Source organism: Meleagris gallopavo, chromosome 5 (genome assembly GCF_000146605.3).
Source record: "Meleagris gallopavo isolate NT-WF06-2002-E0010 breed Aviagen turkey brand Nicholas breeding stock chromosome 5, Turkey_5.1, whole genome shotgun sequence".
In the NCBI taxonomy this organism is placed as follows: domain Eukaryota; kingdom Metazoa; phylum Chordata; class Aves; order Galliformes; family Phasianidae; genus Meleagris; species Meleagris gallopavo.
The window spans coordinates 18,054,971-18,072,571 of NC_015015.2; the positions used below are offsets into that span (position 1 = coordinate 18,054,971).

At 35.8% G+C, this 17,601-nt stretch overlaps 1 protein-coding gene across 21 annotated transcripts in view; it reads left to right on the plus strand.

The window, feature by feature from the left end:
* Nucleotides 1-17,601, plus strand: part of CD44 (CD44 molecule (Indian blood group)) — a 53,592-nt gene that overhangs the window by 21,912 nt on the left and 14,079 nt on the right. For 7 of the 21 annotated variants that reach the window (XM_010711232.3, XM_019615495.2, XM_010711239.3 and 4 more), the window contains exons 3-13: nucleotides 2,225-2,361; nucleotides 2,785-2,856; nucleotides 3,521-3,760; nucleotides 5,348-5,437; nucleotides 8,641-8,766; nucleotides 9,564-9,686; nucleotides 10,606-10,734; nucleotides 12,147-12,251; nucleotides 14,725-14,904; nucleotides 16,119-16,277; nucleotides 16,978-17,166. In XM_010711232.3, coding sequence (XP_010709534.1) covers nucleotides 2,225-2,361; nucleotides 2,785-2,856; nucleotides 3,521-3,760; nucleotides 5,348-5,437; nucleotides 8,641-8,766; nucleotides 9,564-9,686; nucleotides 10,606-10,734; nucleotides 12,147-12,251; nucleotides 14,725-14,904; nucleotides 16,119-16,277; nucleotides 16,978-17,166 — 1,550 coding nt within the window. Of the gene's footprint in view, nucleotides 1-2,224; nucleotides 2,362-2,784; nucleotides 2,857-3,520; nucleotides 3,761-5,347; nucleotides 5,438-8,640; nucleotides 8,767-9,563; nucleotides 9,687-10,605; nucleotides 10,735-12,146; nucleotides 12,252-14,724; nucleotides 14,905-16,008; nucleotides 16,035-16,118; nucleotides 16,278-16,977; nucleotides 17,167-17,601 lie in introns of those variants that run through there. The other 14 variants (XM_010711247.3, XM_010711249.3, XM_010711235.3 and 11 more) reach the window with 13 other exon arrangements.

Genomic DNA, 17,601 nt, shown 5'->3' on the forward strand with positions numbered 1-17,601 from the left:
CATCCATAGTGTAATAATTACTGTTGTTGCTAATTAGATGGCTATGTCATTCCTGAAGTAAGTTATATTATGTGATGAGCAAACCATCTTTCAGCACATGTACATTTGCACTGGGTTCTGCAATAAGTCTTTGACTGCATATTCTTTCTACCAGCCATCTTGAAGAAATCATGAACTCCTACAGATAAAAGATAGCAGAAGATTGAGAGCATAACAAACCATTAAGGGTGATGTTCAGATCATACTGTGTCACTGGCTAATTGGTAAAGCAATTACATACAAAATATTTGTGATATAAATGACCTGATGTAGAGTCAATGGTACATATAATACAAGGAACTCTTTCCTGCCAGTCAGCACAAAGAGCATCAAATAGCATTGTTGGGGATAAATTACTGACATCCAATGAAGAACTGGTGACAGTGTTGGTACATTCTTAAGTTATGTGAATAGAGAAGTTTCAGAGAAAAAAAAAGGAGAAGAAAAGGAAAAGATAGAAATGCATTATTAAGTAACTCAGTTACCCTTTATTATTAAATGTTTTATGGGGAAACAAATGTGAATAATAGGAATTCCTCAGTTTAGCAAAATATACACAGACATTGAAAATTGATGATAATTTTGGATTAAAAGAGAAGTGTTGGAACAGATTCTTTGTCTCACCTAAGCTTCATCGGGATTGAATATTTGCCCCAAAGATGACATCCATCTCAGGATAGTCCAGTGGTCTGTAAATAGGTTAGACTAGAAAATCACGTGACATTGTTTTACAAAACACCTAATACATTATTGCACAAGTCAACCTGAACATTCAAATTCAAAAGAGACTGATTCTGGGGAGTTGTAAATTTGAAGTTGTTTTTTTTTTCTCCCGATCACATAACAGATTCACGTTGAGTAGCTTTCAGCTGTATAAAAATTAAAAATAAACAGCAAATATAGAAGAATTGAATTCATTACTCACCATCATAGAAAATTTCAGTGTACATTTCCCAACAGTTTTAACTTTGCATTCTTGAATTTATCATTGAACTTGTTCATATCTTAGCAGAGGACAAATTTGGATATGTAAGACACGTAGATAGGTTTCTTCCCTCCCTCCCTGCCTGCCAGTCCTCCCAAACTCTTATTTGCTGATGCTATGTCAGAACTCCTTGTCAATAGAGCAAGGCTCTTATCAAGCTTGAGTAGGAGAGAAAAAATAATAGTATGAAATAGCTAAAATATGTGTGGAATGGTGAGTAAGCTGAATCAACAGATCATAAGAAAAGAAGGTGATTAACAGATTAAACATTGTCAACATCATAGGATCAGTTGGAATTGGAGGTGAAGTAGTTTATTATTCTACCTACAACAGAATTTTAGAATTGTAATTAACTCTATACATTATACATGCAACTGGAATAGGGCTCACAGATTAAAAAACTGCTAAGCTATGAAATTTATTCCTCCTGATGACTGTACATATTAAGAAGTAAAGCAAAAACAAGAACAAAGCCACAGTTTCATTACCCTTCTTTCATCCCTTCAAGCTAAATACGTTGGAATTCATCAGGTGTTACAGGATTGCAAAATAGTACCAATGTGTTGTGCATTATGGAGCTCTGTTAACCACAGTCTTCACTGAAATGTGCAAGCTCTGTACACGTTTTGCCACGTTTTTCCACTGTAAGAAACAGTAGGAACGTGTGGATGAATGACTGGTATATCTGAATATTTTACTAAAATATCTGCATAGTAGAAACTTGTGTGTGTCTTGCAGTCACTCTCTAAATTTGATAGAGTACCGTAACACTGAGACCCTAACATTTTTGTATGAAATGGCACTGGGTAGAATGTTATACTTAATGTAAAAAGTAGGGAAAAAGAAGCCAGACTACGGTGTCAGTTGATACATCCTCTCACTGAATAAAAAGCACACTTAGCTTTCTAGCCCCTCATTTTCACTGCCTTGCTGTGGATCCAAACATCTTAGTTAATGAAATCCTCAATTAAAATAGATTTAGCTGTAGACATTACATTACATGGGCTGGAGATGGATATAGCTACATGTGAGAGAAATATTCCCTTGTATACAAAAATTATGCATAAATGCATGCACTGTTTTGTTTTTTTTTAAGATGAAAATAATGGCTTATTTGTATCTTCTTCACATTTGAGATATCTTGAGTATTTGTTATCTGCTGTTGCACATATATGATGTGCTTCCCTCTGTACTTCACAGGTATGGTTTTATAGTGGGGCATATTGTTATCCCACGAATCAATCCATATCATCTTTGTGCAGCGAATCATACAGGCATTTACAAACTTTCAGCAAATACAACTGGCCGGTATGATGCATACTGTTACAATGCAACAGGTATGTAAATGTCTTTACGATGTTTTATGTACAAATTAAATAACCATGACGTGTAATTCTTGTTTAAGGCACTAGAATGAGATCTTCTACATTAAATAGAAGCTATTTTTCAACTAAGAAATACATTTGGTCAGCCTCCAGAAGCACATCTATAGTATCAGCACACTTAATGATCTATCTCTGTGATTATGTACTTTCTGGGAAGTTTTCTGGATTGTCAGATAAGGGACGAAAGCAAACATCGCCATCTTCAACTCTATCTAAAAGCACAATGATTAGAAGAGGATCAAGTGATTTTTAGGAGTAAGGGAAGCTTTCCAATAGGTTATTTTTATATGTCTTTCAATCTAAATAATAGTGGTATATACAAGACTTTTTCACATTTTCCTTAAATTAATATTTTCTATTTTCCTTCTTTTTCAGAATCAAGGAGCAAAGCATGTGAGCCAGTTGAAAGAATAGATACTTCTTTCCTCAGCAATCAGAGTGAAATAGGTATTGTACTTATCAGAAAGCCTTGCCTTTTTTTTTTTTTCTATTTTTTAGGATCTGGTTATCTTTTTTCCACATAAACAATTGTTTTTAAAGATCAAGCCAACCAAGAAAAAGATGTATAGATATACTGTGGGTAGTTAAAACGATTAATCACTCATCTTCCTATAAATCATATGGGGCTTAGTTTGTCTCAAGGTGTTAGGAGGCATGTTTTATTTGACATCTTTGAACAACAGAGCTGCTAATGTTTATTTAACCTATAAGTCTTTGTTTAAGACAGCAACCCTTCAATATCTCACTTAAATTTCTGGTTAGAAGAGCAGCCAGAAGTGGAGGAAAATATTCATAATAGATTACATTCTAAAATTCTTATTGACTTCACAGAAGCCAAGATCTTATGTTCAAACACAAACTGATCTGATCAAAATTTCAAAATATTTGAATCAGAGTAGCTGCTACGTGTTTGACAATTATGTACATTAAAACAATAAGACATTGCACATTGTTAAGCGATGATCTAGATAGATTGGATGAGATGAAAAAAAAAGATGAACTGTTTATTTTTACTTCTTTGTTGTTCTAAGACATAGCTGTCTATCATAATTATAATGCAGCTATGTACCTCCTGGTTATCAACAGCTGCCCTATTTACTCTTTCCAACAGTTATTGACAATGAGGATGGCTCACGTTATAATGCAGATGGCACACGTCATAGTGGAGACTCTTCAACCTCAGGTGTGGATGATGAAAATTTAGGTAGTGGATCAATACATGACACAACTCCAGGGGATACCTCTATCAGGAGATCAAGTCCTTCATATTATGGAAGTGTTACTCCTATCTCACATATGCCAGATCATTCTTCTGGAGGAGGTGAAAAAGACCTTCATGTGAAAGAATATGGTAAGGACAATAGGACGCAACTATATCCCTTTTATAAAAACTGTGTGAAGAACTGCATTGCAAGGTAAATTATGTCATGAGTGTAAGGGAAGCACTGTCTCTAATTTATATAACTGGGAAGTAAAAAGAAAAAGTGTGTTTCTGGCTAAAAAAAAAAGCAAACAAACAAGCAAAAAAAAACCCATCCAGAAACTTACTGAATTTCTAAAGATTTTTTTTTTTTTTTCTGTTTGCATGGGTGTACAAAGCAACTATACATATGCATAGTTTCCCACATGGAAACATCAACATCTTCCCAGGATGTTGAGAATAGATGGTCCTAGGAATTTGCTAATGTCCTTGATAAAATATTGATTTCAGTTGAAGAATCAAAAACATGTCTAGCAGTGAAAACAGATAGGTTAGTCAGCCAATGCTTATGAATATCTAGAAATAGGATGATATACATTTATCTGTTCTCTAACAGAGTGGATTGATATTAAGTAATAAAAGGAGTGGTATAGAGTTCAAGTGACTTCCCTTTGCACAAATACAGAGATTTTTTAGAACATCTTACTTACTACAGTTATATTCACAACACATAGAGTGATAAAAGTGTCAAATTAAAATGTAATACCTTCTTCCTTTAGGTGGTAGAACCAAATTCTAATTTCCTGAAGTATTACCAGATACAAATACTATACTCATTTTTAGGGCATTCAGCAGGGTGGAAAATCAGTGAATTAAGCCACCTTGCCTGCATTTTGCTTTCTTGTGAAGGTGCTCTGTACTTGGTTTTGTTTTTTATGTTGCTTGTGTACTGGAAATGATAAGAGGTCTAAAATACCAGCTCCCATTGAGCCTAAGGGAAACAAATATACCCTAAGTACAGTGATGCTTACTGTGTGACCTCTGGCCACAGGCTTTCTATCAAGTTGCCAACAATTTACCAGTGAAGAATGCCAGTAGTCTGCATCATTATCTTCCATTAATTCTGACGTTTTTAAAAAAATATAAACTAAAAATTGGGCAGAAGAATTATAAAATAGTTTTTCATTGGTAGTATATTAATGGAATCTTCTACTTGTTTTTCCATGTGATTCATATTGTAAATGGTAAATCCTAACATTTTCTTCCTGAGAAATTGGGACCAGAACCATTCTCCCAGGTGTATGCCATGTAATTCAATTGCTAGCCATGACAATTCTTATCAGCTCTGCTTTCTTACAGTTTAGTTCTTTAGGCTAAAGCTCGGAATATTTCTCAATAAAGAAGGGAGTACGAATAACATCACTTGTTGCTCTAAATTTCCTGTGCAGATGCCACACATGTACAGTCAGGGCTTGAATCACACAAGAAAATCACTGAGATTGTTAATTATCACTTTAATATATATAACTTTTGGATTTATTTATTTTGGTATTATCGTTGCTATATTACTAAAATAAGAATATTTAAGTTTGAATCGTGTGAAAAACCTATTCTGTATCTTTCTTCTCTTCAGTAAATGAAGGAACAAAGCTTTCAATATGGAATAATTGGAGTAGTTGTGAGTAATGAGTTACACCTCAGCTAATGAAATAGTAATGATTCATCCATTTCATGCAGGTTATGAAAGTTCCCCTACATCAACTGTTATCTTGGCAACAGCTAATGATTTCCCCACAGAAGATGATGTACAGCATCCTGCAAGTACTAGTAAGATTTCTGCATTATAATAACTATATCAATTAATTATTGCATTAAAACTGCTTTCTTTTTTCCAGCAGTGCATTCTGGTAAGTGGTTTAATACATATTTTGTCCAACTTCAGAAAGACTCCAAAAGACACTACTTTCTGGACTGATTACATCAGAAATAGACAGTGAAATTATTTTTTCACTTATTTAAATAGATAAGGAGAACCTAAACACTTGCTTTTTCTTTCTGGAAGGAAGGAAAAAAAAAAAGAAAAAAAAGAAAAAAAAAAGCTAAAGACAAAGAAAAAATAAGAAGAAGAAAAAAAGATCTACTTCCCTAACTTACCAGAACTACTTACTCAAACAATAACTGTGACTGATTTTTTTCATCCATTTATATTAGACACTCTTGTGCTCTGGTGAATTTTTCCTTACATTTCATATGGAGCATACTCTGAAAAAATCTCATTAGTTAAAAAAGGCTTTTGTCCATTCTTTGGCTGATTAGATAGGAGAGCATCTACATTGATATTTTATATATGGAAGGAAGCTGTAAATCCACATTCATCACTCAAGTAAATATGTTCCTAACACTTGCTGTGGAGAGAAGGTAGGAGTGACTATGGCAAGTCAGATGACCATTCAAGTAAAAGTTGAATAAATGTGGCCATGAATAGTAGTTATGCTTCTACTGAATGTTTGCTACAAAATGCACTGTACTTTAGTTCACCCATAGAAATTAGTGAAGTCAAGAATCAAAAATGATTCCATCATGCTGGAACAAGAACAACAACAACAAAACAAACAACTAGCCCCTCTAGTTCAAGAAAGTGAATTCAGATATTTCCAGAAATAATAACACTTAGGTAGGAATCAGATGATGGCTAATCAATGTATTAGTCATTTGACATCTCTCATATTATCTCCCATGATGCAAACTCTACTAGCAGATTTCCTTTCTTAAATAACATACAGCGGACTCACCTCTTGAGGGATGCTATAGACTTATATAGCTTAATCTATCTTGTTCAACAGTAAGCAATATAAGTGATCTTAAAGGACGGTGTCAGAAAAATCTTTCTTAAATCATGTGTTAATTCCTACTATAATTTGAAACTTGATATGTAACAAAGCTCTGCAGCTCTATACTTCAGTTATTTTCTTGTTGATAATTTTGATCATTTTGAACATAGTTGCATCCAAGCCCCAGATAACTAATTTTTTATTACTCAATTGCTCAGAGACCAGATTTTATAATGTTCAGATTTTCTGATCTTAAAAAAGGCAAGCCATCCTCTCCTCTTGACATGAAATGCCTGAAACTCAATTTGCACCTATTTTTAGTTTACTGAGTTTGAATTTTGTATCTAAAAAATTGCTTCTTAATTCTGTGGGAATCTTTCTTATTAAATGAGTTGTTATGGCTTGGAGTAGAAGAGAAATCTCAAGTTTTTAAGTTAACAAAATACAACCTGATCATGCTGGTTAAGTATTTTCATTTCAGATGGATGTATCTTCAGACCTCTTGGTTTATATAAGTCATCCAGGCACTCTGCCTGCACCACTTCTTCCACTTTTTCATTCAAAGTTGTTTTCACAGTAGTCTTTTTTCCATCTTTTTAAATAGAAAACCTCACTTATCTGTAGATGGGTCCAATATTTCATTGCGTAATTTGTGTCCAGAGCAGCCCACAGAGTCAAATGAGAGAGACGGATTTTCACTGAACATTTCTGGTAGTGCAGGAATTCCATATCTTCTTGTAAATGCTCACTGAGCATTTTATGTGGGGAAACTAAAGTCATAATGACTGAACTTTAGCAGGACTGGCATTTCTGAAAGCCAGTGTTTAATCTTTTCTTCACTAATATTGCATTCAAATTTATCTTACACTCTTCCATGTTCAAGCTACTTCTGTCAAACTGTGAATTTGTGGCAATGAACAGATATGGAAAATGAAAAAATAGATTAATAGCATTTACACTGCTATGAGTATGTCATTATTTGTGAATTTTTGTGTAGTATTTCTTAATTCTTTGTGGATTAAGAGAAGCTTTCTCCTGAATGTATTTACATGCTTTCAAAGTATTTTTGCTCAACATCACAACAAAACTCTACTACAGTGATCTGTTTCTGCACTTAGAGAGTGATGGTATCAGGTAAGAACAATACTAATACTCCAGAAAATCAATCAGATTTGACTTCAGTGTTCACTATGTCTTAATCTAGTCTTCTTCAAGACAGCTACACAGAAAACAACATTAAGGGAATTATTCAACTTTAGATTGTTGGAAATGCTATGAGTTTGTAGACCATTTGTAATCTGTTTCTGTATATGTATGTGCATACAACAATAAACCTTCTCATTAATTAAATTCTAGGGCATTTGTGATAACTTTGCACAGGTTTCTTACTGAGAAGTTATATCTTGCTTGAAGCATTAGTGGAATTTTCCATGTAATCATGTGTAATTCTGTATACATAAAATTGAAACATGACTACGAATGAAGTTTAAGAATATGTTAGCTCTCTTCTAACCAAAATATCCATACTGATTCAGAGTATATCTGTTAAAAATTGGTAACAATTGTAATTTTAAGTGCTGAGGATTTTTATGCATTACTGATCTACCTGTTTTTACTTTGGAGATTGAGCACTATAATCCTTTATTTCTGATATCAAAGTTGGAGAAGTATTAAATACAAGGAGTCAAAAGTAAGCACAAAAAGAGAAAACAATTATTCAGTCAGGCACAGCTTACCAGAAAGGCACAATTTGTTAAGTTTTAGTGCCATAATTGCTACTCTTTGTAAAATTGCAGTTTTAAGTCCATACACTTTGTAGTTAACTGTTAAGAAGACATAAATAACGATAAGCTGGATGTCTTGAGGGATTTCATTCTTGATGTATGCATTTTTATTAGCTTGCATGCTTTTTGTCAAAAAGGAGTGTATTTCACACACAGTGCATATTTCAGAGCTGGTAATATAATCTTATACTTCAGCAGAATGATTCAAACTTTATTTACACTAAAATGATTGGATATTTTTGCTATTGAAGGAATGTAATGATACCCCAGGTTCATACATTCCCATTGTGCTCACATCTATCTCAGTGGCATGAGCATGCTCAGGGTGCTGGTGCTGGTGGACTTGGCTTAGCTGGAGAAAGTAAGCCTCTCAAGAAATAACAAGTTCTTGGTTCAATGAACCATGTCCTAACAGCTCCAGAGCCTCATCGTGACAACCTGGAGAAAACCACCACCCAGTCATGGTGGAATCCATTTTCAGACCAGTGGTGGTGGTCATACCCCAGAGAGAAGACCCAAGAACCCACGCAGCCAACAAGGGGTAAAGAATGTCGTGCTAAGATGGTACTTTTTTCAAGGGCTATATGACCAGTGAGCCAAGGCAGCAAGCTTCAGAAACATTAATTGGAGGGTGTTTACAATGGGCAGTGTGTGTTGCTGCCACATCTACATGTTTCATGAACACCTCCAAGGAATGTGACTCCATCACTTCCCTGGACAGCCAGTTCCGTTGCATCTCTCTCTTGGAAAAGACTTTTTTGTTATTCCTAACATCAGAACTGAACCTCCACTGGTTCAAATTTAGGCCATTACCTTTGTTCTATGAAAGTACAACGTTCGTTCTCTGTGGTAGTATGTACGGTAGCAAAAGAGCATTTGTCCACATAATTCATTAACTACATATCTGAGAAGGTTGAATATTTGAGATATTCTGTAAAGGATGTATTGGAGTCTTTAATTTTCTATCTTGAAGTCACTTCAGAGGGGGATTATTTTAATGAGAAAGAATTGTAGAAGAAATGAAGAATGTATTTTCATGGTAGTACACTATATTCACTCTGATGGAATAAGACAGGTGCCCATTTGCGCTGTGACCTATAATTGGACACAGAAACGTAGCCAACAACAACACTGGGGTAGCTTCAGTAGGGCCATGGTAAGATAATGAATGTCTTGTGGGAGGAAGGACCAGTAGAAGACACAGACCCAGGCAAGCGTGGTGCGGTTCGGGCTCCTCTGTGACTGTGGGGTGCATGCTGGGGAGACAGCAAAGATTAAGTGCTGTCAGCAAGAGACCTTGTGGGCTCAGGCTTCATGGCACATTTAACATCACCACAGCAGATATGACCTCGAGCGGCAATGGTTCAGATGACGAAGACTCTTCAGAGGAGATGATATACTCAACGGCGTTTCCAGGATGGGAAATAAGTGTAGCCAAGAATGAGTATGCTCCAAGCACTAGTAAGGAACTTCCTCTCTTTTTGGGTACATTGCTGTTGTGGTGGTTTTAAGTTTGCTTGCTCATCATTCCATTTTCTGTGCAGTCTTCCCTTCCTTCACCGTAGGAGCATTTGTTAAAGGAGTAGCTGCTGTTCTAGTCAGCTCTTGCTTTGGGTAACTCTCCCATACCAAAGAAAAAGTTTATTTAGATCTTGTGAAGTCCTCATCCCTAGAAGGGCCTTCTTCCAGTGCTGCTAAAATTTATATCTCATTTCCATATGCACTGGCCCTGAGTGACACTGTGATATATTCATCTTGTATGGCACAGAGGAGGAAAAAGGAGCAAAGTCCTGTAATTTCTCTAAGTGGAAATCTGTTTCCACCCTTGAATGTCTGTCACAATCAATGGTTTAGTACTATTTGAAATGCCATATTCTGAGAAAATGCTGTGTGGTGATAATGTAATAGAGGTGGAGTTGTGTTTCCCAAATTTGTTGATGCCACACTCAGAGGTGTTTCTGTTGTGGAGCTGGCTGTCAGCAGCTGATCAATGGGAGTGCATGCGTTTTTGTGCTGAATGGCCTGGTGGATGTTCTCCATTCTGGAGGGTATCTGAGGCTATCTGCTTTTTCTCCTACTGGCACAGTCTGTAAGGAACTCATTAACATTGCTAAATGGCAAGGAAAGTCTCAGAGGGTTTTGTGATGCCTCCTCCCAAGCAACCATGTTCTTTCTTGGGATTGCCAGTAGTCTGTCTTTCAGCTATCTCTGAGTTTCCGGAATGTACTGATTCCCCAAGTTCATACATTCCCATTGTGCTCACATCTATCTCAGTGGCATGAGCATGCTCAGGGTGCTGGTGCTGGTGGACTTGGCTTAGCTGGAGAAAGTAAGCCTCTCAAGAAATAACAATTTCTTGGTTCAATGAACCATATCCTAGCAGCTCCAGAACCTCATCATGACAACCTGGAGAAAACCACCACCCAGTCTTGGTGGAATCTGTTTTCAGACCAGTGGTGGTTGTTGAATCCCAGAGAGAAGACCCAAGAACCCACACAGTCAACCAGGGGTAAAGCATGTCATGCTAACATGGTGCTTTGTTTAAAGTACTAGTTAGGAATTTCCTTTCCCTTTGGATGTATTGGTTTTTCACTTTTCCTTTTTTCATCATATGTTTCTCCCCTGTTGGTACATATATGTTTTGGGAAGAGTGTGCATTCTTCTTATCAATTCTTCTTTCCAAAATCACATTCTTGCCACTGGAAAAAGGATGTTAGAGAATTTATAGCTTCATTGCTTAATGTTGATACAACACTTCTATCCCTATCTTAACCCAGTAGTTCAACACCTGCACTTCTTGGAAGAAATGTTTATAATTTTTTCCAAGTTTTTCTTTTTTTGGAGAAAAACGGTATTAAATTATTTCTATCTTGTGTTACTTATAACATTTACCATATCTTTGCTGAAATATAACCATGACCTTCATCACTGTTGATATATTTTCTTAGTAGATTTCTTGGCTCTGTTACACAGTCTAGTTATAATATGGAAGACCAAAACCAATCTCCCTTCCCATTTCATTAGAAATTGTCACTCTATCACTTTAATTTACTCAAAGATAGTAACATATCAGTATTTTAAGATTTAATTTAATTTAAGCACATCTTATTGTGTATTTTTCCTGTGCACTTGTGTACTTTGTAGTGTCAATAAATCTGTATTTTAAGTGTTTTACTATTTTTTTTTCATCTGAATGTTGTCAAATTTTTCTCAGCTGTAGTCTTTGTTTTTCAGAAAGATACAAAATGAATAATTCAACTTGCTTAGGGTTTCTTTTTCTTTTGTCTAACCTTTAGGTGTTTCTGGTTTTCATTCATTTAGCTTTTGCTCTCTGCGTTTTATTCTCTGACTTACTCCATATACTGTGCCAGCTCTATGGTCTGATGTTTGCATACTCTCTGGGTGAAAACGTATGCAGTTTCTGATCATAGCCTCTTGTGGCAGTTTTGTTTTATCAGTTCAACTGTATTATAACTTTGCTGACTAATACTAGCTTTTCAGGTGGCTATTGTGGTGCTCTCAGATTCAGATTCATTCATGACTCTGAATACTTGTTGAATACTTAGCAAGAATTTTTTACATTTCCTCAGACAACTACAATATTATTTAGGCCCAGGATTATTCTTTAAACTCAAATTTAAATGTCTGCAACTGCTGTAACAGTTTTGGACTACTTCTGCCATACATTATCCTTCTATCTCTTGTTTCCACCATTATTCCTGCAAGTCTTTGCATCTGTCTGATGCAAAGAAAAGAAATACTAGCTTGGTGTAAAGAAACTTGATAAGAAGAATAGTGTGACTATCATCTAGTTATGCATGCATATCCATTATCCCCTATCTTTATGGCACACACTAACAGTGGAGTAATAATGATAGAAGTAGAGCATGATCAGTACTAAATCCTCCATTGTCCTGACAGCTGTGGATTCACAACATGAAATGCTTCTGGATGTCTCCACACAAGATTATTGGAAACCCTCCTACACAGATGAAGAGGAGAGATATCCTAGCTCTGCTGGCAGGGGTAAAGCAATTAAACGTTTCAGATAATATTCAGATTTGAGACATAATACAGTGAAGTATAGCAATCTCACAGTGCTGCTAATTGTAATTCCCATATCATTAGCTTTGGTTATAACTTCATATTATTTGTGTTATAAATCTCGGAGGTGACATCTATGACAGTCATCTGTCACTCCAAATTTATCTTTTGCACCTAATATTCATTACTTACCCCTTCCCCACATATCTCTGGGGTTTTAAAGCTTGCACTGCCTGTGGTGTAATAAAACTGAGCAGATTGCAACCTGTAATTGTAGGCCCAGCTCGGTGAAGAAAAATCCCCCTTTTTCACTGTGAAATTTCTGTTGTAAAATCTGAAGACAAAGACAGAAAATAGCGCTGGTGATTCAAAAACATGAAAGTTAGATTAACTATAACTTCTCACTTAAATCAGGCCTCTTGAAAAACAAGTTTTTCTCAGTTACAAATGTGACAAAACTAGATAGTAACCACCTACTTTTTCCATTGCTTAGTACACGTGAAAGCATAGGAATACTTACAGAAACATCCAGGGCAATATTTGAAAAATATGTGGGTGGAAAACATACAGATATAAAGCTCAGATTGATTTAAGTAGATTCTTCAGTGTGGGATAATAAGATAATGATAGTGGCATAAATTTGGCCATGTTAAGTTAAAAAATTATCCAGCTGGTACCTCGCTGTAGTCTTGAAGACACTAAAGGCTCAGCCTAGGATCTGTTACTTCTGAGGGTCCATTTTAAACAGAACAGTAAACGTTAGTACCCAACTGGGGTACAAAAGATAAGATGCTATCTCCAGAGCAATGTGAACATTTTCCTTCTAGTGTTAGTGTTATTAGCCAACTGAGCTATTGAAAATTCTCAATTATCACATTCTTCAAGCTCAAAAACCTCTGTAGGCAAAAGCTTATGGAGTGCATTCTCCAGCTGTTTTTGCTGTGTACGTAAATAGTTTCCAGTGTGTTGCTTTTTGTTTGTTTGTTTTTAAAGTATAGCTGAATATGAACTTTGTTTTTGGCAACAATGCCATTTTATCTTGTTAAAAAGAAGATCAAAATTGAATAGCTGAAGATGTACCTTTGTACAGTTGGACTTATGGAAAGCTTTATTATCCCTCTGTAAAGGCAATCATTTTCTTCCTTCCGGGTAGTTCTTTGGATCTGCCTTCATTAGACACGGACATTTCTTTATGGTCCTGGGGTTTCTGGGAACAATTCAGTTGGCATTGGGCAGGAGCTTTAATCACCTGGAAGAATTTCTGTGAAAACTTTATTTTAGTTCTGAAATGTTGTTAAATAATGTGTTCATACTTTTTTTAATTTTAATGTCCTAGTAGCTGCAAATTCAGGACCATATTTTACAGGATTATCTCTCAATAATTTTCTAATTATGAAAATAATGAATTACATCTGTTGGAATGTTCTCTTTATGAACATTTCATCATTTGAAGATGCATACCACTCCATTTCTGTTCTTTTTGAAAAATGCTTATTGTAGGTTTCTCTAGCTGGTGACTTACTGCATGTGCAGCAGCTCCAGTTCATTCTCTGTATCCTCTAGTTGGGGCCTTTATTTTCACTTTCATACATCATTCATGGCAGTACTTTCTACCTAATGCTTTTTTTCTTTTCTTTTCTTTTCTTTTCTTTTCTTTTCTTTTCTTTTCTTTTCTTTTCTTTTCTTTTCTTTTCTTTTCTTTTCTTTTCTTTTCTTTTCTTTTCTTTTCTTTTCTTTTCTTATTTCTTTTTTTTTATTCTAATGCTCATCTTGGTGTTACAGGTATTCTTTTTTGATGTATGTTTTCTAAGCCTTTTAATATTTATTACAAATTACTTCTGATTGCATCTTCTGCTATGTAAACAGTAAATCAAACATTGAGTAGTTAATTTATTTATTTTAGCTTTAATTATTACTGAGTTCAAGACTAGTATGCTTTTCAACCTCAAATATATGAAATTGTTCATTTCATTCATCCAACTAAATATTCTTCCACTCCCAGAAGAAGTGGCAACTTCCTTGGAGCCTTCTTTGCAATTGTGTAGTTGATACATTTACTCAGAAGAGCAATTTCATCATCTCTTTCACTTTTAGAAACCCCAAATTCACAGACTCAATAATTAAGTCAGTATTAATAAATACAAAGTAGAGATGCAAGCTGTTATTGCTATGTCTTCTACTGCTTTTCCTATAGCTTTATTCTGCCACTGGTCATTGGGATACTCTGTAGCAATCTTCCACTGATCCTGGTGATGCTTTCCTGGGCAAAACAGACTTTGGTTTCCAAAGGAGCTTTATTTCTTTCCGTCTTTCATTTCACACCCATTGCAACAAATAAAAGAAAAAAGGAAAACACAAAATCCCAACTGACCACAGATAAGGATACTGAAGATAAGGATAGTTTGACTGGTGTCGGGTATTTTGATCATTATTGATTCAATCATCATCTTATCAGCACTTGTTACAAGTGAAACTGAAAAACGTCAAGGACCAACCCAACATCCACTATTACACAGTGCTCACTATGGATGGATCAGTCAAGGACAAAATCCTGCATACACAACTGGGGCTACTGAACAACAAGAATTTACTCCTCCAGGTGAAAATGATATTGAAAAGGAAACTTCTTATACAGGTAACATTGCAACTTAAATTCTAGTACATTATCAGAGTTTACTTAAGGTTTAGTTTTAGAAAGATTTTATGAACAATTTTGCACTCTGAGGTCATAAGAAATGTTCTGTGGATAAACCCAAGCAATACAGATCTATTGATTGCCTTTTAAATTTTTTTTAATCTATTCTTCAGACTTAGTCTTGGAACTTTGCTTTTTCTCTCATTTGGATCGTGTGTCAAGACCTATAGTGAATTAACACTGGAATTGTTTCTTATCTTTAGTGTTCTATGCCATGCAGTCACAAGGCTTTACCAGGCTATCTGCAAGGGTTACATATGTAGGAAACAGTGAATGTTTAAAAAGAAGAACAATGATATCTGTTGCATTTTTTCATTTGAGGATAATATTTGTGAATTGTGTTCACACTCCTGTTGCAAGTCATTATTGGAGCTGATTTTTGCACTATTTTTTTTTAATATGGCAATTTTAACTAACTAAATAGTATCCAAAATATCTACTCATTTCATTTTTGAAATACGGCAAGAGGATACTGAAGTGAACGAATAAAGCATAGTGTAGAATAAAAGAGAGGTTTCTCAAAGAAATTGAAACTTAAATGGTGAAATTCTACAGTAAAGCTAGTATCTGAAAATTGATAAATATTAGTTGTTGATGTCCCTGTGAGTGTATTGTTTGCTAGTTAATGACTGATGTGCTGTACTAAGCACTGCCATCTTTTCTTGCTAATTATCAAACACTGAAGAGGAGATATATGTCGTTATTTGGGATGCTCTATCATGAAATTGAGGGGAAAAATTTGAATATAATCAATACATCAAATTCTGTGATTAAAATCTTACCAACAGGTCAGATTCTTCCAGTTACTTTGCATTTCTTACTTACACATTAGTGGATATTAGTTTGATATTCAACCAATATGAAGTCAGGAAGTGCATGAATCGGGGAAATACTTTTGAAAGTCAAGGAGATATATTGATTCTGAAAAGCATATGCTCAGTTTGAGGAAGGATTCAATCCTATTGGTGACAGTAGGCAGCCTTTCTAAACATAAACCGTAATGAGAAGAAAATCTGCTTTACTTCTCTTTGCCATTAAATGTAGTAGACATGTGAGCAAGGCCTGTCATAGAGACAAGAACCGAAGAGGAGAATAATATGAGAAATGGATCTTTATGTACTGAGTTCATAATTGCTTCACCATCATCATAACAGCTATGGTCTCCAATCACGGGGCCAAACAGAATGACTCAGCACAAGACCCATTCGTGAATCCAGGTTGGGGCAAGGAAGATTATTCCACACAACCCACTATAATGGATAGAGTTATTCCTTCCAGAGAGAGTAATCATGAAAAAGAGACTTCTAATACAGGTACTAGTCATCATATCAATTATGCATATTTCATCACTTCTGTCTTTCAGATATCTTGTCTTGGAAAGCTATTGCATGACTTAGAGAGAAGGTAGCTTAAGTCTATGACAAAGATTATAAAGTGACTCATTTTCTCTGTGATCTGACTGGATGGTGTTGAGATATAAGATTTCAAATATATCTTTCTATAAAACTTACAAGTAACAAGATAATCCTGTTAGGAAAACTGCTCTTACTACTGCCATAAACAGATCTTCAAATAATAAATATATTCCATAATTTGTAACTATTCATATAGTCTTGAGCAACAAAGAAGTATGAGTGGTTGTAGAAAGGCTTCTTTACTGCAAAGGATGATAACTGCAAGGTAAAATGCTCTGTAAAATAATTTGGAAATGGCACTAAAGTAGGGGATCTGTGGTCAGACAGAGAACTGGTCCAGAGAAATCCTCTTGATTGATTTCTCCATGTTCTCTCCATGTGTCTGCTGTCTTGGGAATCTTTTCGATTAAGATATGAAGTGCATGAAATTAATATTTCAAAATGTAGCAATGAGGACGTAATGGGAGACAAAACATTTTCTTCCTCTTTTCTGGTGTGAAAAGTGTAGCCTTGTTTAAAGGCAAGAGAGACTTGAATGTAATGGGGATGGGAGGGGCACATATTGAATTCACAGCTGATTCAACCATCATCATAACAGCTCTTGCCACACCTGATGGTGCCCCTCATGAAGACCCAACTCAGCCAACTCTGCCTTCAGAAAACGAAGCAGCACGGAGCACTGAAGGTGTCACACATTCCACTGATGCCCCTGGGGGTCCAGTTCTCCTTGGGCTGGATCCCGTCAGTACAGATGAAGCTGGTGAAGAATCTCTGCTCATGAGTACCAGTAAGAATAATGGATCAAGCTCATTTCTCACACAGCGTGTGAAATGAGACGTTATTTCTTCTGAAATTGACTCCTTCTACTCTCTTTCTCATCTTTGGGTCTACGTTCTTCTTATGGACTTGTAGTGCAGAAGTTTGTGGCGGGATCTGATCTGCTGTTAGAGTGACGTTCTGGACTTGGTGTAAGGGTCTCCTTGCTGGTGCATTTGGTGGTTTCTGTCCTTTGCTGAAGCATGTTTCTGGGTGGCCTCCTGTCTTTTCTGCCAGTCACACACTTTGGTGACCCTGAATTTCCAGCCTCATCGTCCTCTCCTGCACATCAGTGAGGTCAGGCTTGGTGTGCTCTGGTGACACGGTCGGTGTGGTGGAGGCGCTCTGTTGGGGTTAGCTGGGTGACTTGCTCTTGTGCCTCAGCAGTGACACCATCTCCAGACAG